The sequence below is a fragment of the Lathyrus oleraceus genome, chromosome 2, assembly GCF_024323335.1.
Source record: "Lathyrus oleraceus cultivar Zhongwan6 chromosome 2, CAAS_Psat_ZW6_1.0, whole genome shotgun sequence".
Lineage (NCBI taxonomy): Eukaryota > Viridiplantae > Streptophyta > Magnoliopsida > Fabales > Fabaceae > Lathyrus > Lathyrus oleraceus.
Genome location: NC_066580.1, coordinates 76488571 through 76512210, shown reverse-complemented (window position 1 = coordinate 76512210; position 23640 = coordinate 76488571). Strand labels below are relative to the sequence as shown.

Here is a 23640-nt window from a genome sequence, read left to right as displayed (position 1 = left end):
AATTATATGTTGGGACCGACAGAAACACTAACATCCCTGAACGTAATAAATCACAAAAGGTTAATGGTGATTATTCTATATGGAATAGAGAATGGATGGGAGGTTGAAAATTGTAGTTATGGAAGTGCTTTTGATATGGTGGTACAAATTTCAAGTGATCATTAAGGGGGTACTTACAAGGTTAGCACTTAAATGGTCAAGTCAATGTTAAGAGAGGTGAAACTGTGCAATTGTGAATGAGAAGAATATTCGTGCATGACTAAGAGTCAGACTTATATAGGGTTAATGGTTGGAAAAATCATCGAGTGATCCGACAAGGGATGCGGAGAATCCTTGGATGAATATCAATGGAGGATATGATCATGAAAGGCACACTCCTATGCAAAAATCCATGGTAGAAGTCCATATATTCGTCAACTAGTGGATAACTTTGGTTTTATTAGGATGCATATTTGAGATATTCTTATTAGGCGTTTGGGCAACCCATAATTGTTTTCTCCCAAGTCTTGCTATCAGGAATGTAGTGGGGAATGTTGGTTCTAAAGTCTTTGAGACCGGTCCAAACACGACCCTTGTTGAGGAAATATGCATATTAAGAGGATTATCCTAGAAGAAATGGGGATTGTGATGTAATGCTAAGTGGGAGTGGTATTGGGAGCACACACATTTAATTCCCATCGTGTCGCCAAAATTTTGCCGGGGGGGGGGGGGGGGGGTCACAATGTAATCTTACACACCTAGGTTAGAGACGTGAAAAAATTATTATACTTAAGTACACTTGAGTTTCATTACATAATTGAAGCATCATTCTGACCGTTGGTCGTGACTTTTGATTTCCTATTGATTTCACTTTTAAATATGGAAGTTCGCGTTGATTTCACTTTTCGACTTCTTTCGTATTTCAGAAAAAATGATTTTCTTATTCTCTTTGTATTTATTGTGATTGTTGTTGATACTTTATGGGATTCAAATTATTTTCTTTTAACCATTTTGCTCTTCATTCTTCAAAACCTGCAAAAACACTTAAGGTACTTGTTTTTTACTCTTTGTTTTTCTCTGATTTATGTTATCTTTGAATGATGGCCATTTAGAGGCACTACGCCAAAAACTAGAATAGACAACGCACCTTAGAGGGCGCTTTATTACAAAAGCGCACTCTAAAGTGAAGAGAAAAAATAAGGAGCGAACAACTGGAATAGACAGCGCACTTTAGAGGGCGCTTTTGTAACAAAGCGCCCTCTAAAGTGAAGAGAAAAAATAATGAGGAAATGGAGGGACACCAATAGAGGGCGCGTTTATGAAAGCGCCCTCTAAGGGTACCCTTAGAGGGCGCTTTTAAAAAAGCGCTCTCTAAGTCCATGTACATTTCCAGTTTATAAGGCACTTTTGGAAAGCCTTAGAGAGCGCTTTTAGAAGCGCCCTCTTAGGCCCCCTTTAGAGGGCGCTTTTTTTACACAAGCGCCCTCTAAGGTCCCCTTTAGTAAACATTAAAATTATAACATATACTGCATGTCTCTTTATTTTCCCTCGCTATATGCTATTTCGTTTACGTAACTGGGTTTTCTCTCTACTGCGATTACTCTCTACTGCGATTACTCTCGTCCTCCGTTCGTTCTCCCTCCCTCACCGTCGTCGTCGCCGTCGCCTTTTTCTGCTGCTGCGTTCACGTTCACTGAGTTATCTGCGTCCACCGTCGCTGTTCACTTTCTTCTCCATCGTTACCGTCACCTTGAAGGTATTTCTCTCAATAGTTTGTATTTTCAGGTGTTTGATTAGGGCATTTTCTAAACTGAGTTTTACATTTTGTGCATTATGTTGATTAATGTTGTTTAGGGCAAACGAGCACTATATGGTGTTCATGAGCACCTTGTTGAAAATCATTTTTTGTTATTTTTTTGTGTATGGTTTTGATCACTGAATGTTGTATGTTGTATGGTTATGTAAGGTTTTTTATTTCTGATTGAAAACTGATGTCGTTTGGAGTGTGTTTGAGCTTGTGCTTGGAAGTTTGATGATTATGGATGCAAGTTTGTTCATGTTCCAAACACCATAAGTTTGCATTGGTCTTTTGTATGCAGTAGGTGTGTGTGAGTTTGTATTCAATAATGATGAAAAAAAGAGAGAGTTTAGATTGTTGTAACATGAGAGAAATGGAAGGTATATGAATGTGTTTTTTGTGTAGCTTCACGAATATGGTCATTGTCTTACTTAGGTCTTATTGAATCATTTCTATATTACAGATAAAATGGCTAGTAACCAAGACGATACCCATGACACGAGTGGATCACGTAATAATGTTGAAAATGAAATCAAACGAGGATTGACTGTTATGAAGTCAATCATTCGTGCAAGAGACAAGGGTGAAAAATTCGAAGTACATTGGAGTGTTGAAGACCAACTAATTGAGCCTAACGGTTCAATGTTGGCAAGTTACATTGGTTTCCTTGTTCGACAACATATTCCGATTACATGTGATAATTGGAGAAGTCCGGAATTGAAGGTTGGCAAAGAAAAAATATGGTCCGAGATACAGGTACTTACCATATATTGTTATATGTTTTTTTTGTTGACTATTTGTTGACCATATATTGTTATAATATTACTTATAATAACACACTCCATGTGTATGTTTTTTAGAGATCCTTTCACATCGATGAAAGCCGGCAAAAATATTGTATTCAATTGGCTGGAAAAAGACTCCGAGAATTTCGATCCTTTTTGTCCAACAAATTTCTCAAGGATGAGGAAGGAAAATTTGTTGAAGCAGAACGACCAATGAAGTATGCGGAGATTATTTCAGCCGAAGAATGGGATAACTTTGTCGCCAAACGAAGAAACGAAAAATTGCATGTAATGTCTATTAATTATGGTATTATACAATTGTTAAGTTACTTGGTTCTGATATGCCTTAAACTTTTTTATCCAGGAAGTAAGCGACAAAAATCGGAAAAGGGCATCAAAACCCGCGTATCCGTACAAAAAAGGGCGTACGGGATATGCACGGTTACAACAAAGAATTGTGAGTATATTCAAATGCTATGAGCTTATACATTGTCACAATATGTTATAATTGATGATCTTATAATCTGATTCAATGTGTAGCTAGCCGAGGAGAAAAGTGACGCAACATCTCTTCCGGAGCACGTATTGTGGAAGGTTGCTCGGGTTGGGAAGGATGGGGCTGTCGTTGAAGCGGTTCAAAATGTTTATGACGAATGTGTAAGTATATATAACATTATTTCTTTAATTATATCGAAAATTTTGTTAGACATATAATTCATTTTTAATCTCCTCTAATAATATTTCAGGAGACTTTATCCCAAACCTTACCTTCAACCGAGGTCCAGGATTGCAGGAGCCTACTTAGTCGAGTACTAAATGTTCCTGAGTATTCCGGTCGTGTGAGGGGTAAGGGTTTTGGTGTGACTCCGTCGTCATTTTATAAAAAACCAAAAACAAAAAATCCTACCAACAAAGAGGTGATGGAGACCTTGGCGGAGTTAAGGGCACAAGTACTCGAACTGCAAAAGGAGAATGCAAGGTATAGAGAGGAAAGGCGCGGTTCCGAGGCAAAAGATACTAGTGACCGAGCTAGTATCAATTGTCAACCGAAATTTCCCGAGGTAATTATATATGTTATTATGAAATTAAAATAGCACTTTTTTACTTGACACATATACACGTTAACAATAACATATTTATTATTGGTTTAGGGCATTACACCTTGTCAGCTGTATCTATCGTCACCAACTTATCGCATAGTTGGCAAGGGAAAAGTGCACAACACTTCGGGTGAATTACTTCACCATAATCCCCTCCCGGTGGGATATATGAAAGTTTCGGTTGACCTTGTATTAGATACGGACGCGCTTCTACCATTACCTGACGTTGTTTCAGAGACAACGTTGATGCGAGATGCAGTCGGATCCTTTGTTGGATGGCCGTCAGATCTAATTTTCCCAGATGCCGAGGTATATATGTTCTAAATGATTATGAATATTTAGTATTCACATTTCAATTCAGCTACAATTATGATATTTTATAAATCCTTATTACATGGTAATGTTAGACTCCTACAAGACCCACACATAAAGCTGGTAAAGGGATTTCAAGACGCATCGAGTCGGTTGCATCTCAAAAAGAGGTACAAATATATATACCCATTGAATTATATACGCAACGATTCTGTTGCATCACAAAAAGTCATGATTTAATTTATATGAATTTTTAGGTTCCCGGTCGAATGTTGAAAAAAGCTGGTAAGGATATTCCAACGAAGTCCGGGACAAAAACAAATCCTAAATCTCAAAAAGAGGTACAAATATATATACCCATTGAATTATATACACAACGATTCTGTTGCATCACAAAAAGTCATGATTTAATTTATATTTTTAGGTTCCCGGTCAAATGTTGGACAAAGCTAGTAAGGAAATTCCAACGACGTCCGGGACAAAATCTCAAATTATGATGCGTCTTGAGAAAATGGTGGAAGAGTCAGATATTATGCACGGCGCCATCCGTAGTGTAGATATGGATGAAGGTGTTTTCGGAATTGCTCATTCCGAATTAATTGCAAAGGAGGACATGCAACAACTTTTTGAACACGAAGAATTGGGCATCGCTGTCATTCATACATACATATGGTACTCCGATCAATCTATTATTTACTTAGTTGAACAATTTATTTACACATTTCAATGAGTAGTCTAATGTTTATTATGTTTCTATTTAAGGTATATGTATGACACATTGATGCGGGGAACTGAATTGTGTAACCGATTCAATTTTATTGCTGCTTCCCGTATCAACACAACGTTTATAACGAAAAATCCAACATCCGTAATGAATGAACTAGTCGATAGATTCATGGTGGCCGGCGATAATACTACACCCAGTTTGTATTTTTTACCGTTTAATTCTGGCAACGGGTTAGATTTTCTTTCTAATAATTTCATTCTAATCTATGTATATCTTTTACGTAGAAAATTTTCATGCATCTAAATTTTTGTTTTATTTTACAGTGGTCACTGGGTGTTGGTTGCTATGGATCTTTCGAGACTAATGGTGTATTATCTCGATTCGTTACCGGGTAATTGGAGTAAATATCCGAGTATGAAGAAGACGGTTGACGCGTAAGTGAAATTCCCCTAAATATTCGTGTGTATTTGTATATTTAATTATGTCTGTCAGATTGATCTCAACATACGTTTTTATTTTGTTAGGGCAATACTAAAATTTAGATCGAAAAAGAATTATCGTAATAGGAAGGACATTACCTGGGTCAGAGTTCAGGTATATATTAAGTTTCTTATTTTTGCTTATAATAGTGTTTGTAAGAAATTAACTATATATATATATATATATATATATATATATATATATATATATAGTTTGTTTTTCTGTGTAGTGTCCTCAGCAAAACAATTCGATCGATTGCGGATTTTTTGTATTGAGATTTATGAGAGATATCATTGCGTTGAATCATATAGACATCCCAAAAATGGTATGGAATAATAACTTAGGGTTTATTTTAATATTATCGGATATTTCATCTAATTTGTTACTAAATCATGAATATGTTTTATTCTCTTAATTGTAGTACTTTGACGAATACAAATCTTACTCAAGAGCTCATTTGGATGAAATGAAGGATGAATTGTGTCAATTCATTATTGATCATAGAATCATATAGGTTATAGTTGTTGTACATATATGTATGGAATGTTGTTGTACATGCATGAATATCAATATATTAATGTTGTATATATGGAGGATTAATGTTGTATATAAATGGATTCATGTTGTATATATCAATGGATTAATGGTGTATAACATTGGATTAAAGGATGAAATCAATATGAATTTTACACTTTTGCAGCATGCGAACAGGTTCCCAATTAAATACCCACTGTTTTTCAAACAAATTTTTTTAAAATAACTAACACTTTAGAGGGCGCTTTCTGTAGGAAGCGCCCTCTAAACACTTTACATTGACAACTTTAGAGGGCGCTTTGTCCAGAAAGCGCCCTCTAAGGTAGCCCTTTATGGACCACTCCAGAGGGCGCTTTTTTCTGAAAGCGCACTATAATGTGGCCCTTAAAGGGCCACTTTAGAGAGCGCTTTCTCCAGGAAAACAAAGCGCTGTCTTTACCTATGCCAGCGCCACTTTAGAGGGCGCTTAAAAGCGCTGTTATAGGCCAAAATAAGCGCCCTCTTTTCCCTTATTTGGCGTAGTGAGGAAACCCATAAGTCTCCTTTATTAAAGTTGGTTGTGATATAGAAATTAGTGGCACATATTCTCAAACTACGGTGGAGGTGATAAACTTTAAAGTGGTTGAACAAGAGGAAAATAACCAAAAGATTTATATACCATAAAATATAGAGCTTACTCCTATCAGGCTAGATATTAGGGAGGTTTCCCTTGAGTTCCCTTTTGTTAGAAATTCCTTGGATGCCTTAGATCCTTTAGGATTAAGTTCATGTCAAATGTTATAGAATTTCAGTCATCCACAATCCTATTTATGGTGAAATTAAGTGGTGGTAAAAGGATCAACTAAGGGTCATACTCACGGTCTCCATTTTTTTTGTATTTTAAAAGTGGCACATAAATGTTGAGATTTTGTGCAACGAATTCCATAATTCCCCAACGATGTCCACTACTAGAAAAATCATATTTAACCTCGGACGTGAAATGCATTTAATCTCGGTTACAGAGGCGAGGTAACGAAGGGCTTCATGAAAAGTGCAAACTTTACCTCTCGGTTTTAAAAAAACCGATGAGTATGTGAAAAGGTCATGGGTTTGATCCCTAGGGAGACCTTTTTGGAATTCTGAAATTGAGAAAACACATGTCCCATCGGTTTTGTAATTTCACCGGCGGGTATACCATATTTTCACCTCGGTTATCTCATAAAATTGAGCGGTAAAACAATTTTGAATTTATTAAATCTAATGTGGATTGCTCATTTCACTAAACCCTATATTGAACATATAACTTCTAAAAATTGGTTAGGAAAATAATCATATAAAAAATTATGTTATACTTGAAGAACAACATACATTGATTATGATTTTGAAGCATCTTGCAACTCATTATTCTTCTCACGATGTTGTATGGTTAAAATATCTCTAATGTTTCAAGTTCTTTATTCAACACTTCATTTTCTACCAATTCATTCTTGAAAGCATTAAATTGATATTTTGAAAAAGGAACAAATATGGAAGAAAGTTGAACGAAAACTAGAAGTGTTGGAGAGATTTTAACAATAAAACAACGTGAGATGAATAATGAGTTGTAGAATGCTAGATAATCATTAATCAATGTAAGATAAGTTTCAGATACAACATATTTTGCATATGATTATTTCCAAAATCAATTTACAAGGTTATATGTTCAAATAGGGGTTGGTGAAATAAACAATCGACATTATCAAGAATAACAGCGAATCAAAGAATCACAAAAAACATAGTCTGAGTATTTATATCAATAACAAAAACAATAAGAAAACAACAACAACATCAAACATAATATCAAGAAGAATAACGTCAATAAACAACAACAATATCAATAACAACAACACCAATAAACGACCTCTAGGATTTAGGGTCTTAACAACAAGAACAACAACATCGACAAAAAAACATCAATAACAATAACAAAACTCTAGGGTTTCAGATCTCAACAACAACAACAAAAACAACAACAACAACAACAACAATAACAACAATAATGTGACAAAAATATTAGCAGTGATGTTTGACGTATCAGATATGTGTTTATGACTCTCGTTGTTTAGGGCTCTTCGTTAGGGTTATGTTTGTGTTTTTTAGACAAATGAAACTTAATGCTACAAGCTAAAGCTATATATATATATATATATATATATATATATATATATATATATATATATATATATATATATATATATATATATATATATATATATATATATATATTCACCTCAGTTGGTAAGAAAATCGAGGTGAAAAGTAGGGTACCTTTAAATTAAAAATTAAAAATTCAAGAATGCGCCACTTTTAATGAGATAAAAACATAAACTAAGGTTGTTGGGATTCGAAGCATGTACATTGAATATGTTTACCCCTTAGTTTTCCAAATATCCAATGGAATATATTGTATATTTAAAAAAAATATAGGGTGCGTCCAGGTATTTGACCTCGGTTCAATACGTAAGGTGAAATCATCATCATTAAATATATTATTTGTAGTAGTGGTCACTCATTATTTCTGGATGGATGATGAAATCTTGGGGACATAGTCATTGCATACCAACAAACATATAAAGGAAAATTCCTACTAAATATGCATGCCCATCTTCTGATTGAAGAATAAGGATGACAACTGGGGGGCATCAACACCTCCACCTCCTCTTTTGAAATTTTAGGTTTCCTCGCACCTGTCTTTGGCCCAGTTCAACCGGTTTTTCCCTGTTAAATTCAGGGTTGGGTCAGTCAGTTTCTATTGGGTTTGGAGTTTTTATCCATGCCTATTAGAGAATACTTCATCCTGGCAACAAGCGATGATGCAACTAGTACGACATGTGAGAATATCCTTTTCATGAAATGTTTTCTCCCAAAGGGGATTCACCTTAACATTTAATGACTTCGAAGTTAGAGTTATAAACCACTTGGATATTTCTCCCTCACAGTTTCACCCTATAAATTGGACATATGTCAAATCCTTTCATTACTGATGCAAGTACAAGGACAATGTTCCCATGCCAAAGCTTTTCTTTTATCTCTTCCATGTTCAAAGGAACTATGTTGATTGTGATGAATCCCAAGGGATGATTTTTTTTCAGACAATGTTGGAAGATGTTTGGCGTTTATATGCACAACTTTAATGGCTTCAACGATATAGAATATTGTGTCACCCCTCTTAATTGCATGCTCACAAGAGCCTTTGTGAGTTTCCAGACACATTTGTAGACTGTGGGAATTACTCACTAGGGTACTTGTTCGAACTGCGGTATATCAGCGCGCGAGCAAAACTTAAGTTTGAAGTATTCCGGGTTTTGTCGTATCCACAAGGATCAGTGTGATATCAAATGTCGTTCAACGGTCTCTATGTTTCTAAGCTTGCTGAAGGGTTTGAAAGTGTACAGATGCGGAAAGTAAAACATATGCACAAGTAATTAAAGTAACAGAGTGAACTCGTCTGGAATGAATTTCATCCACCTATCTAATACACAAATTTACCAATCAGTTATACACAACCTAAAACACTCATCAATATCATCATGTATCCCTCACATCAGTGTTCATGTCTGAAGTGCTGACGAGAGTTCTACCCTATTGTTTAATCGATGATCTCTCATTCTATTAAATAATACAGAGCATTAAAAACTAATACCTACAGTGAATGTTAGATCTAAATTCATGTCTAGAGTTTAGAATCTAACAGATGTTCATCTTAGATCAAGATCTGAAGATATTTTGCAATAACGATTCAAATCCAAATGTAAAACAAGTAAACCAAGATGACATTTATATAGATTCATAAAATAAATCATATGCAACGCCATGATCAATAAATATACATACTATCAAATATATAAAACTCCAACAAAAAAGATACAGAGAGAAAAAGAAAGATAAAGAAGAATCTCTCGTCGTATTCAATAGATTGGTGCAAATCCAACTCGAAATCTTGAAGATGCAACCCTTAATAAAGCATTGAAGATTATCATCTATATAAAAACAAAATCCTTATCATAGTTTTTTAATTGCGGTTTAATTATTATCATACAATTAATAAGTAAAATAATTATATGCTATCAATATTTTTTTTCTTTTTTCGAAAAGATATGCTATCAATAAATTGATTTGTATATTTCTCACAGTTTGCCGATAATCAAAAGACAAGATAAAATCTCAGAAGCTATAAATACTTTTAAAAAAAAACAATAATAAATGATTTCATAATTTTATAGTAAAATTTCAATTAAATGAACATACATGCATATTTTGTTAACTGGATAGTTATTTTGCAAGAGTTTATTGAATTATATATGAACAAGTTTTATCAATGTCTTCAACTTCATTGTTCATCTTTCATTGTTAATCTTACAACCATCGTCTTTTTTAATATCAGAGTCACTCAAATCACTTTCAATAGGTCGTATCATTTGACCAAATAACATTATTGAACCAGGACTAGTTTTCTTAGTGTTAATGTCTAGCTCACGTGACAAATTGTGCAATCCTGCCATTGAACTGTTCCTTAGGATATCATTTTTCAAAAAGTTGGAAGAAATTTGAGTGGTAACAAGATTGTGCATATTATTTGGAAAGCCAAGCTCTAGCCTTGGAATGAATGAGTAATCTCTTTCTATCTCACTTGACAAGACAGAACGTTGAGCACCTCTAAGCTTTTTTCTTGGGGGAGACAGTATACGTGGTGTAGGTGTTTTAGAATTAAGTTCAACCTGCCAAGGACTTAATTGCTTTAGATTCTGAGGGACATAAGCTTCATCCCATTCAATCTACAATATTGAGAAAGAAAAAAAAAGTAAGAATCTAATATCAATCATTTGAAACATATCAATTAAGAGTGGAAGAATCAAAATTAAGATCCTACTTGCATCTAAAATATTTACAGTGAAAATTGTTAAAAATAAGTACTAAATATTTACAGTGAAAATTGTATTTTAAAAAAAGTTCTTAATCATATGAAAATCATGCATGACTTAAATTGTATTAATTAACATTACATGCATTTGAAATACCTGAAGCATGCGCCATGGACGAGTAGAAGGACTCTCCAGATTAGATATTGTCCCATGAAAAATGAAGTATCCCTTGGAAGTATCGTCATTTTTCACCATGTGTGTAACTCTCATCCCGCGACTCCAATTAACCTTCATTGCATCCTCCACAATCTTTTCTCCAACCACAAAATCACAACCACCAACCGACGGATAGTACACAGCCTCAAACGCCGCGTTCTTCTCTGCCAATTTTATTGCCATATTAACTTCCTTTTCAGCTATGTTGGCAGCAGCAACGGCAGTAAACTTTGTTTTCCTCCGAATTCCAAGGGAGATGCTTCCAGCCGAGTTTTTAATAAACACAACGGTATCGCCACCGAGGAGTTTCTTCTCACCAACAAATCCACTCCAACCTGTGGTGAACAGGTGTTGGTGATATCTACGGTGGACGTGGCGAAATTTCCAGACTACACCGCAAATGTCCGTAAGGAAGAGATCTTGAAACAGAGATTGGTTTCTAGATTCAAGTGGTGGTAGCGCTGGGAAGATCGAGTTGGCGCAGGCCAGAGGTACGTAGAGTTTACCTCTGCTTAGAACATCAGTGTTGGTTAGAGTCTTAGCAAAGGATACAATCTCATCACCATCCTCTTCGTTGCTAGTCTCGAGAGGAACAACACTTCCGTCAATTGCGGGAGTGAGGAGTAATTTTGCATAAACTCGATAAGTTTCCGGATCTGCAAGGAGATCAATGGCGGAAACTGTGCAGAGAATCATCGGACGGCAACCATCCAGTGTTTGAGTGTTAGGACAGACATGTTGTAAATGACCTTCAGGGAAGTAGTATACTTTGGAATGAAGTTTCGGAACCGTGAAGGAATCTCCGGCGCAAATCTGCCAGATTTTTTGATCTACGCGGTGGTGTTGCTGTTGAGACATAGCGGAATGATATCTGGCAAAAGAGAAGAGCGAAAGTGTGATATTGAAAAGAGAGCGCGAAGATGCGAATAGGTTTGATTTTGGCTTTTTGAAACGTTGATATAAATACTCGTTAGGATCAATCGTCGCGAACGAGATTTAACATTTAATTTTAATCTAACGGTTATCCATCATTATCCTTCGTATACCGAAATATTTTATTCATTTTCTATAAAAGCTTGTTTCCTTTTTTAACACTAGTGCTTCGAAGTTTGTATGTATATCGAACAATTGAATATCATGTTATTTTTCATATGAATTTGTTTTAAATTAATTTTTGTTTTTTAAAATGTTTGACTCATGTTTTACACATTAAACATTTATTCTGCATATTTTTATATTTATTAAAGAGAAAATTTGTCATAAACTTTTTTATATTTATCCATAATAAAATTTTCTAATTTATTTATATTAATCATTAACATGGATGTAGTATTTATTAACGCAAGAGCTTTCTTGCTCATCAAAAAATAAGGGGGAGTTAAAATAAAGAGAGAATCGAGAGATTAAAGTGAAAATTGTATTCAATTATTCTTGGTTGTAATATGAGTTATATCACTTTTATATATATATATATATATATATATATATATATATATATATATATATATATATATATATATATATATATATATATATATATATATATATATATATAAAAACAAACTATCGACTAGTATTCACATTCAGAATTAGTAGTAATCACATATAAAACTAGTGGTAACCACGTACAAAATCAATAGTTACCACATACATAACTAGTGGTAAACATGTATGAAGTTAGTTGTAACTACCTAACCACCATATAACTAACTTTTAAATAACCTAGGAATAATTAACTAACAACATGCTCCCTTAAATCCTTCAAAAATCATTTGATAATAAATACACCTAATGCTTCCTTAGATTAACAAATTTATATATCTTCAATCCCTTGGTTAGCACATATACAATTTGTGTTGAGGTAGGGGAATGTGCAACTTTTAGCTTCCCTTGATTGACTTGCTCCCTCAAGAAATGAAACCTTACCTTAATATGTTTGCTCATATCATGCAAAACTGGGTTCTTTGCTACATTGATAGTTTGCCTGTTATCAATTTGCAGCTTAATTTCCCTCTTGACTTCAATCTTCAATTCCTTTAAAATTGACTTCATCTACTCTGATTCATAACTGGTTGTTTCCTTGAGCGTCAAGAAATTAGTGAGCCAAGGAATTTAAAGTAGTATCTTGTGGTGCTTCTTCTATCCATTTTATCACCACACTAACCTGCATCAGAGTAACAAATAATCTTTTCATCATAGTGCTTTACAGATGTTAGAAACAGAATTTCATAGTTTATTATATATACCCATCAAATACCTCAGTACTCTTCTAGTTGCAGTCATATGATTTCTTCTTGGATCATCCATAAACTTGATCGATAAACCATTAACAAAACTGTTAATACCTTAGGATTGGCATTAATTTTGTAAAACAAATAATGTAATCATCTCTGTTGTTTTAATATGTTGGGTTGAAGAAGTTCAACATCTGGACCAACATGTCATGTACGATGTCACGACATCATGCCTGTGACATCGCATATGTGTAGAAAACTGAATTAATTAATTCAGTATATATTCTGGGATTAGTGAGGATATTTGGTGAATATCCTAACTTCCATGTGGAGGTCTTAAAGACTCAATCAGAATATATAGGCTCTAAATATGGAGATATATATAGAGAGATTTTAGGAACTAAAATCTTGAAGACCTTATTTGTAGCAGAAATTTTCTGCTGACCTTGTAACAGCAAAGAAGAAGTTTGCTGCGATTTCTGAAGGCCCAAATCCAGTTGGGTGATTAGGTTATAAATAGCATATTGTAACCTAGTTTTTGTAAGCCTCATAGAATGAAAATTTAGGGGTGTGTGTGAGGTAAACCTCCCAACCTGTGGGAAGGTTACCATGTGTTTCTCAGTGTTCAAAGCTGAGAGTATTTGTAACTCAAAGCCTGTAGGTAAGAGTTGTGTGTTCTTGAATGAAGCTGTGAAGCAAGTTCAAGTTGTTTAACATTACATTGTATTTGTAGTGATTGGAATGGAAACTGGAGGTTTCTATCTAGGAGTTCCTAGGTATAGATTGCATTGGGTAGGGATTAAGTGAAGAGTTGTAAACGGGGGAGTTTAACTCTGAATTAATACTGCTGATAGTGGATCTTCTTCCTGGCTTGGTATGCCCCCAGAGTAGGTGATGTTGCACCGAACTGGGTTAACAATTTCCTGTGTTTGTTTACCTTCTGCATGTTATAATCCTGTCTGCCATAACTCAGCTTGTATTTCAGTCTGCTTATCAAGATAATAACAGACCTGATACATAGCCTTCTGTTTGAATGTCAATCAGAATGTTTTAACATTCATCATTAACAACATATACTGAATAATATGCAGGTTGGTTTTTCTGCTTCAGTTCAGCATTTATTTCAGTTTGGTTACCAAGAGGATAACAGACCTGGGCAAAGGATCATTGTGAAACTGTCAAACTGGATGTCTTGACAGTTAGTCATGTATGCTGATACTGAAGTAGAGACTGGTTAGTCTTTTACAGTACAGCAAATTTAGCACAATCGGTTTTCAGGGACATAACTGAATCAGCATGAGGTATATGTCTGGTTGTCAAACTGAATGTTGTAACATTCATTCCTGACAGCATGTGCTGAATTGTAGGATGATTAGTTTTTCTGTTTCAATAATTTTCTCAGGCTATTCTTCAGGAATCCAACAGCTGAGCAAAAATCCAGGAAACTAACAACTGAACTACATTTAATGAACCTAACAAATAGCCTATTTGTTAGCACCCTAATAAGTAGAAATTAGATTAACTTGTTCAACCTTTATTTTAGGAAATACAAGTACAAGGCCAGCAAATTGGAATAATGTAACAGATGATGTTCAAATCACTATTGAGACATCTTGCTGATAACTATGTAGGAAAATAACAGAAGTTAGAGCTATGGTTGATCTCTACTGAGTCTTTCTACCAGATGCACTGAACTAGGTGTTCCTCCATTCTAGGATGATATAAAAGCAGATGTCGTGACATCTGTGAACATGTGTATATTAGTACAAGATTTAATTTGTATAATTGTCTTGCTGTATTAGTGACAATGTTAGATCAGATGTCATGACTTGGAGTAGAACATCTGAAATCTGACTACGCCAGAATTTCAAATGGTATCAGAGCAGGCATCATGTTCTGTTTCTGGATGAGATCCATGGGTGATACTTTCTGGTATCTTGCAAGGAGTTATGCTAGTACTGATGTTGGAACCTGTGGAAGGTTCTGTGATTTACCTGAATGGTCCCTTGAAGTAGGTGGATGGACTATTCATGACAGGAACTGTGTATACATGTCTCTGGAGGTGGGAAATTGGCCTTTGTGTGGGACAGTTGTGCTAGTATTGAATCATATTCAAACTTGGTATGTTCTTGGAGGCTGATCTAGTGAAGTGTGTGTTCATAGGTTGAGTTGTATTATGATTTCCGCTGCATAATACCTGGCAAAACTCAAACTATGATGTAGTTTCCCCTCATGTGGATGAAAGGCTGCTGTATTCAAGATTTCATCATAATCTACTGAAGATGTCAAAGATACTTGAGTCTCCTCAAGTCCACTCATCATGATAAGAATCACCTGATCACTGATTCTTTTACTCTCTTGGGTAGTGCATATGAAGACCTTGAAGACTTTCAAGGAGGGTTTATTCCAAGCAGGTGGAACTAATGTTCTATGTGATGCTGTTCAACAAGTATGCACCTACTGGTTAAAGAGCAGAGGTTTTTAGGCGTCAAACAAAGAGATACTTTTGTTTGGAACCTACTCCTGACCTGGAAGAGAGGACATCTGTGTGTGCTAAGTTGACAAGGGTAGGGTCAACTGTGTGTATGCTCAAGAAGGTCACTTTTAGGAGTCTGATCTCTAGAAGTGGAGCTGGTTGAGATGTGACATTGTGCAATCCCTGCTGTGTGCCTTATTCCTGTAGATTGATCAGGGTTGGATAGTTGTTCCCTGAAGTACTATGTTGTGTTGGAAGACAAGTCCCCTGGATGTTAGAAGTCAATAATGGGGTAACCTGACTGCTATTTCATTTAAGAGGATTGGGGCCATGAATCTTGTTATTCAAACACCACGCTCAGAAGTGGCAGTTCTTTCAAGGAGTGAGAATATGAAGATTCAGTGGTTGGTTGAGGTAGTATGCTCTGGCAATGCATATATACTATTAACTGGTGTTGTTTTGTTGTCACTAGTACTTATGGTCAGCTGGAGTCTGATTGGTGTGATTGAAGTATGTATAGGTATAACTCATAGAGTTAGTTGCCACTGGTAGGGATGGTGTATGTCATGTTGAGACATTTGTGTACAATGCATGGATATCGGTGTGGAGTTTCCATGATTGTTAATTTGAGGGGGAGTTTTGGTTAACCTCCTCACGTTTGGTCAGCCTAGGGTCTGGTTGGCTGTTGACCTGTGTCACATGGGTTCTGGATGTTGTGTGACACATTTGCAAGGAAGGATTCATCTCTCTCATTCCTAAGGGTGAATCTAATCTGGAAAGATTCTCAAAAATATTGAGGTGCTTGCAAGCAGAAGATGTTGACACAAGAAGAGTATTTTCAAAGTATTCTTATGGTGGAAGTATCTGAAAGGATTTAAGATCAATGTTTACTTGTGCCAAGTACAAGTATTTAATTGATTATCCTTGGAGCTCCAGATAACTGATGTTCTTAAAGATGTTGGAACATCTCATCTTCAAGATCCTGTGCAGAATCACAGGAAGGATAGTACATTAGTTTATGATCTATCTCTTTGGTGGCAGCAAGAGCATATGATCTCTGAAAAGGTTTCCTGGCAAGAAACATGTTCAGCCTTGGTGTGTACAAGAAGAAGAAGACATCATAGTCTTGATGGTGGTTACTTGGATCAGTTTATTTCTGATCTAGGTAAGGAAGTGCATTGGCTAATGCACACTGTGGAGTTAAGAACAAGTGGCAACATTCTTGACATCATGGAAACATCCTTGCTTTAGGAAGTGGAATCCTTGGTATAGCTGAAGGGTTAGTCTCTAACTGGTCCTTCTGAAGACTCATGCATCAGAGTGTCTGATGTCTTTGGAGAAGAAGCAGGAATTCATCAAGGTGTGAGCTTGGATGACTTAACTGCAAACCTGCAGGATGGAGGTGGTTTACTCAAACTTGGTTCCACAATCAAGTCTATGAGAGCGTTGAACTCTTGTTCTGTGTAGGGAGGAAGTTCTTTCAAGAGGCAGAAGAAGGAGCTGAATTCAACAGCTAAATGTTAAAACACAATGTTGTGACATTTGGTTCAACATCAGAATCTTAGTTGGTGAAATGGCACATCAACTTAAGATAGAAGGGTCTATAGAGTCGTAGATTGGATACTTCAAAAAGATCATTCTCATTGCAGTTCTTTGGAGTTGCTGGATGGAGAAGATGTTACATGTTCATGACTGAGAAAGTCTAAGTTTTGTTTAACATGTAGCTTGAAGTTCAAGTCTCACTTGGAAGGTCAGAATATCTTTGGGAGAAGTCTGATAAACGTGGAGAGGTCAAAAAGTGGCATTTGACTTTTTCATATGAGGATTCATGAAGGAGGTAATCAACCAGTGGCATTTGGTCTATCTCAGAAGTGAGTTCGAAGAATCAAGATGATCAACATATGGCAACTGATTATTCTTGAGGAAAGTCTGAGACAAATTACTTTTGAGCAGAAAAGTAGTAAGTTGAAGACAAAAGGAGGTGTTTTCTATTCATCTCTTGGAGCTTGTGGTTGGAGCTCTGAGCTATCTATGGAAGATTATCTCTTGTATGAGAATGTCTACATCCCAAAGTTTGTTTGGGCTCTTGTAGATCAAGCCAATAACTCAGTGATATCTGAAGATTATCAGATGGAGTTATGTTGTGAAGGATTTCCTAACTCATGTTAGAACATTTTGTAATGTGAGTTTCTGTTCTGGCTAGAAGAGAGATTGACACAGAGTATGGATGTGCTCAGCCAAGAGGGTTGAACAAAGGGTGTGCTCTTGAAGACATGAAGATGCGTCTTGTGTTTTCCATTCATCAAGTGGTCTGGGTTCTTCTTGAATCAGGAAGTGTGTAAAGGTCCAACTTTGGGGTGTTGGATATGTTCATATGTGATCTCCATGTTTCAAGAGGAGAGTTGGTTGTTCATGACAGAGGGAGTTTTGTCGTTGCGCTGCAATTAATCATCAAGCTTGTGGTCTATGTGTTCTCAGATAACTGGGTATGGCACCTTGTTAGTTATTAGGATGATGTGGTGTATGTCAAGGCTGAGTGAGCAGAAGAATGTCCGACCGGATGTCATGACATTGCCTTGGACAATGCTGTTATTTCCTTCTGAATCTTAAGTCATGAGGAAATATGGATGTGGTGTGTCTAACTATGATAAATTAGAATAAGCCTGATTGTTACAGTTGTGTGGTACAGGGGGAGTAACCATCTACTGGTGTTTGTGATTTTGGCTTTGGTGGTGCCAGATGTCAAGTTTCTACTGGAGGTACAAAAGTGGTCTTAGGAAATGTTGGTAGGAAGAATACTTGAAGAATGAAGGCAAAAGCCACGTTGAATGTTAAGACATCGCGTGCAACGTGTCTGACTGCATATATGGAATAGTCTCCATGCACTGGAACTGTTGTTTTGGAAAAGAAACAGTCAAGAGCTATAAAAGGTATTCAAAGATAGTCTGAGATTTTGTTGGTGATTCTCTGACTGTTTCTCAGCAAATATTAATGAATCTTGACCAAGCATTTATTCCTACCGTTAATTCCTAAGCACGGGCTGGACTATTTAAAGGATATAACATCACTTCTCTTCTCACAAGAGAAACATTCCATTCCCTCTAAACCATGGGGTATGTTAAGGTTTAGGCAAACTGCGCCTGGATCTGGTTTTGTGAAGGGTTCATTTACAAATGTTTAGCTAAAAAGGGGGAGAGAAATATTATCCTGAGAATGTACCAGAAGCAAGCAAAATGTGGTAGCAAGCAGAAGTTGGCTTCACGCACTAAAGTCACTAACTGTGTATACCTCTTGTGTCTTGTGATCTGAGTTAAGAAGACAGTTGTGTCTTGTGATCTGAGTTACATTGTCTATGTACTCAGCATTACATATTCTTCAGGAAGCCCTCCTGTTGAGGGGAAGGGTTGTGATGCAGCTGCGACTTGTACCTCTACTTCCTCATGTACACCAACTTTGGTGTTTGTGGTTATGGAGATAATGACAGAGGCTTATTTGTTTTAGCTAAAATTTGCCAAAGGGGGAGATTGTTAATACCTTAGGATTGACATTAATTTTGTAAAACAAATAATGTAATCATCTCTGTTGTTTTAATATGTTGGGTTGAAGAAGTTCAACATCTGGACCAACATGTCATGTACGATGTCACGACATCATGCCTGTGACATCGCATATGTGTAGAAAACTGAATTAATTAATTCAGTATATATTCTGGGATTAGTGAGGATATTTGGTGAATATCCTAACTTCCATGTGGAGGTCTTAAAGACTCAATCAGAATATATAGGCTCTAAATAAGGAGATATATATAGAGAGATTTTAGGAACTAAAATCTTGAAGACCTTATTTGTAGCAGAAATTTTCTGCTGACCTTGTAACAGCAAAGAAGAAGTTTGCTGCGATTTCTGAAGGCCCAAATCCAGTTGGGTGATTAGGTTATAAATAGCATATTGTAACCTAGTTTTTGTAAGCCTCATAGAATGAAAATTTAGGGGTGTGTGTGAGGTAAACCTCCCAACCTGTGGGAAGGTTACCATGTGTTTCTCAGTGTTCAAAGCTGAGAGTATTTGTAACTCAAAGCCTGTAGGTAAGAGTTGTGTGTTCTTGAATGAAGTTGTGAAGCAAGTTCAAGTTGTTTAACATTACATTGTATTTGTAGTGATTGGAATGGAAACTGGAGGTTTCTATCTAGGAGTTCCTAGGTATAGATTGCATTGGGTAGGGATTAAGTGAAGAGTTGTAAACGGGGGAGTTTAACTCTGAATTAATACTGCTGATAGTGGATCTTCTTCCTGGCTTGGTATGCCCCCAGAGTAGGTGATGTTGCACCGAACTGGGTTAACAATTTCCTGTGTTTGTTTACCTTCTGCATGTTATAATCCTGTCTGCCATAACTCAGCTAGTATTTCAGTCTGCTTATCAAGATAATAACAGACCTGATACATAGCCTTCTGTTTGAATGTCAATCAGAATGTTTTGACATTCATCATTAACAACATATACTAAATAATAGGCAGGTTGGTTTTTCTGCTTCAGTTCAGCATTTATTTCAGTTTGGTTACCAAGAGGATAACAGACCTGGGCAAAGGATCATTGTGAAACTGTCAAACTGGATGTCTTGACAGTTAGTCATGTATGCTGATACTGAAGTAGAGACTGGTTAGTCTTTTACAGTACAACAAATTTAGCACAATCGGTTTTCAGGGACATAACTGAATCAACATGAGGTATATGTCTGGTTGTCAAACTGAATGTTGTAACATTCATTCCTGACAGCATGTGCTGAATTGTAGGATGATTAGTTTTTCTGTTTCAATAATTTTCTCAGGCTATTCTTCAGGAATCCAACAGCTGAGCAAAAATCCAGGAAATTAACAACTGAACTACATTTAATGAACCTAACAAATAGCCTATTTGTTAGCACCCTAATAAGTAGAAATTAGATTAACTTGTTCAACCTTTATTTTAGGAAATACAAGTACAAGGCCAGCAAATTGGAATACTGTAACAGATGATGTTCAAATCACTATTGAGACATCTTGCTGATAACTGTGTAGGAAAATAACAGAAGTTAGAGCTATGGTTGATCTCTACTGAGTCTTTCTACCAGATGCACTGAACTAGGTGTTCCTCCATTCTAGGGTGATATAAAAGCAGATGTCGTGACATCTGTGAACATGTGTATATTAGTATAGGATTTAATTTATAACTGTCTTGCTGTATTAGTGACAATGTTAGATCAGATGTCATGACTTGGAGTAGAACATCTGAAATCTGACTACGCCAGAATTTCAAAAACAAATGTTTGGCATGTTATTGCATATATATCTAAGAGAACCAAAAATCTGTTTGAAAACTATGGAAAATCCACCTTTTCTTCCTTTTCTCCTTTCTCTAGCTTGATATTTGCTTCAATAGGTGTTGTTGTAGGGGTACATTCTTCCATTTTAAACCTTTTGATTATTTCACCAGCATACCTTCTCTGGTATAACTTAAACCCTCTTGAGGTCTTGAGAATTTCCATTCATAGGAAATAGGAAATATGATAGCATGCCTAGATCAATCATGTCAAAGTCTAACTTCATGAGTTCTTTGAGTCTCTTAATTGATATTTGTTGCTTTTAGTCACAAGTAAATCATCAACATACAAGAATATCATAAATATACTTGATGTTGTTTCATGCACTTACACACTATACTCAGACATGCATTTAGTGAAACCCAATTTCACTAGAAAATTTATATATTCACTTGTTTCAGGCTCTAGGTTCCTATTTCAAGCCATAAAATTCCTTGTTCTGTCTATAGACCATGTATTCCTTGTATTTGATCTCAAATCCTGGTGGTTGAGTGACAAAGATCAATTCCTCAATTGGCTAGTTTAAAAATAGGGACTTAACATCTAGGTGGAACATGGACCATCCCCTTGCAATTTTTATGGATATCAAAAGCCTAAATGTCTCAGTTTTTTCTACACAGGCATAAACCTATGTGTAGTCTAAACCTTGTCTCTATAGAATACCTCTATCAATTAACTTGACCTTGTCTTTTGCAATTGATCCACCTAAATTTTGTTTTAGCTCGAAAACCCACTTTACTTCAATACCTTTCTTATCAAATGGAAAATCTATTAGCTCTCATGTGTCATTCCTTTGAATTGTAACAACCTATTATTCCATTACATTTTTCATGCCTTGCTCATTAAGGCTTCTTGAAATGTTCTTTGTTCTTTAAGTTCTATGATTCACCTCAATATTTGGAACTTCCACATCATCTTCAGATAATTCATCACTATCATCATTGTCATTGAGTAACAAACTCACTTGAAATTATTTTGAATTGCTCCTTGATTTTCTAATCCTATGAGCTTCCCTCATATATCATTATATCTCGAGTGATCAACATCTTTTGAGTGGCAGGATCATACATTTTATAGACATTAGTCGTATGATAACTAACTAGAATGATTGATATGCTCTTCTCATCCAACTTTCTTCTCATTGCATCAGGTACATGTTTGTGACATATTGCACCAAATACTCTAAAATGATGCGCATTAGGATTTTTGCCACTCCAAACCTCCTAAGGTACTTTGTTCCTTAACCTTCTAGTTGGACATCTACTCAACACATATGTTGCAGTGTTAACTGCCTCACCTCAAAATGATTTGGATGTACCTCTTTACTTTACCATACATCTGGTCATATCCAAGATAGTTTTGTTTCTTCTTTCAACTAAGCCATTATGTTGTAACATAAGAGATTGTGACTTCATTTTATATACATTCATCATCATAAAATGAATCATAGACCTTTGATGTGTATGTGTCACCACCATCTGTTTTTAGAACCTTTATTATTCTACTTCTTTGGTTTTTAACCAGAGCCTTGAACTTCTTGAATATGTCAAATACTTCATCCTTAGTTTTAATAAAAATAGATCCATATCTTCTAGCTATGACCATAAACAAATGAGATGATATATTTATTGCCTCATAGAGACTTCTCCTAAAAAGGATGTTGGTATGATCATATAGCTCAAAGACATCATTTTTTTTAACTATAGAAAATGCCTTTCTCTATAAGCTGACTAACTCTTAGTATATTGCACTCGAATCGTGGTACAAATAACAAATCCATGATTGCAGACCTACCATCATTCCTTTTAATCACCATGTTTCTAGTTCCTTCATCCTAAAGGGTTCTATTATCTTCTAATTTGACCAACCATTTCTTGTGGTCTGTCATATGATTTAAGCAAGCTGTATCTAGAAACCATGATCTTGCTTTAGGTTAATCTTCAAAGACTCCAACCATGAAGACTAAAGTGCCATCATCTGAACCATCTTAGACTATCTTGGCTTCATCATCACTATTGTGTTGATCCTTCTCCTTTCCCTTATTGTACCAGCAATATGAGATATAATGATCCCATTTTTCACAATTATACCACTAAGTGTGCTTCTTTCCATTGCTTTAAGTCTTTTGTTGGTTGAAGTTTGACGCCCCCTCCTTATTTCTTGAAGGATTCATGTTTACCGTCAAACATGGTCTTCTAGGAGCTTGAACCATATGCTTCTTGAATTCATCTTGAATCGTCTTTCCTTTTTGCCTCTCGAAACCACCATTCTTCTTGAAAGTTAGAGCTTGCAGAGCTTGAACTGACTTTTGCCCTCTTTTTCTTTCATGAATCCTCAACTCATATGCTTCAAGAGACCCTATGAGATACTCCAATTGTATAATGCTAAGGTGTCATATTCTTGTATAGTAACTATCACATGATCGAAATGAGGAGTGACTGTCTTCATCACCTTTTCAGTCACCGTTTTCTTTGCCAACACTTCACCACAACTTTTCATTGTATGAACCAAACCTGGAATATTTGATTCATATGCCTCAATAGTTTCATTCTTCTCTTATTTTAACAATTCATATTTTCTTCTATGATATTGCAACTTAATACCATTTATTTTGTCACCTCCTTCATAGTATTTGATTAAGATATCTCATGCCTCCTTTTCATTCTTAGAGTGAGAAATTCTATCAAAATTTACAGCATATAGAGCTTCTTGTATAGAGTGCATCGCCTTGTAATCTTTCTTCTTATCTTTCTTATGAACATT

The 23640-nt window shown here is 35.7% G+C and overlaps 2 protein-coding genes across 2 annotated transcripts; one reads left to right on the top strand and one right to left on the bottom strand.

Moving 5' to 3' along the window:
* The first annotated feature begins 4211 nt into the window (after positions 1-4211).
* On the top strand, positions 4212-9893 carry LOC127121989 (uncharacterized). Its single transcript, XM_051052409.1, has 6 exons — positions 4212-4315; positions 4399-4646; positions 4737-4931; positions 5025-5135; positions 5226-5289; positions 9867-9893. The coding sequence occupies exons 1-6, from the start codon at positions 4244-4246 to the stop codon at positions 9891-9893; spliced, it is 717 nt and encodes a 238-aa protein (XP_050908366.1). The 5' UTR covers positions 4212-4243.
* A 177-nt stretch (positions 9894-10070) lies between these two features.
* On the bottom strand, positions 10071-11669 carry LOC127121988 (auxin response factor 17). Its single transcript, XM_051052407.1, has 3 exons — positions 10752-11669; positions 10604-10609; positions 10071-10508 (listed from the first exon to the last, which is right to left on the bottom strand). The coding sequence occupies exons 1-3, from the start codon at positions 11667-11669 to the stop codon at positions 10071-10073; spliced, it is 1362 nt and encodes a 453-aa protein (XP_050908364.1).
* Between the last annotated feature and the right edge of the window lie 11971 nt (positions 11670-23640).

Excerpts from the sequence above, each read along its gene's own strand:
- LOC127121988 (XM_051052407.1), bottom strand. The coding sequence starts at position 11,669 with ATGTCTCAACAGCAACACCACCGCGTAGATCAAAAAATCTGGCAGATT.
- LOC127121989 (XM_051052409.1), top strand. The coding sequence starts at position 4,244 with ATGTTGAAAAAAGCTGGTAAGGATATTCCAACGAAGTCCGGGACAAAA. Across the intron at positions 4,316-4,398 it reads ATCCTAAATCTCAAAAAGAG|GTTCCCGGTCAAATGTTGGA; the intron begins GTACAAATATAT and ends TTATATTTTTAG. Across the intron at positions 5,136-5,225 it reads ATGAAGAAGACGGTTGACGC|GGCAATACTAAAATTTAGAT; the intron begins GTAAGTGAAATT and ends TTATTTTGTTAG.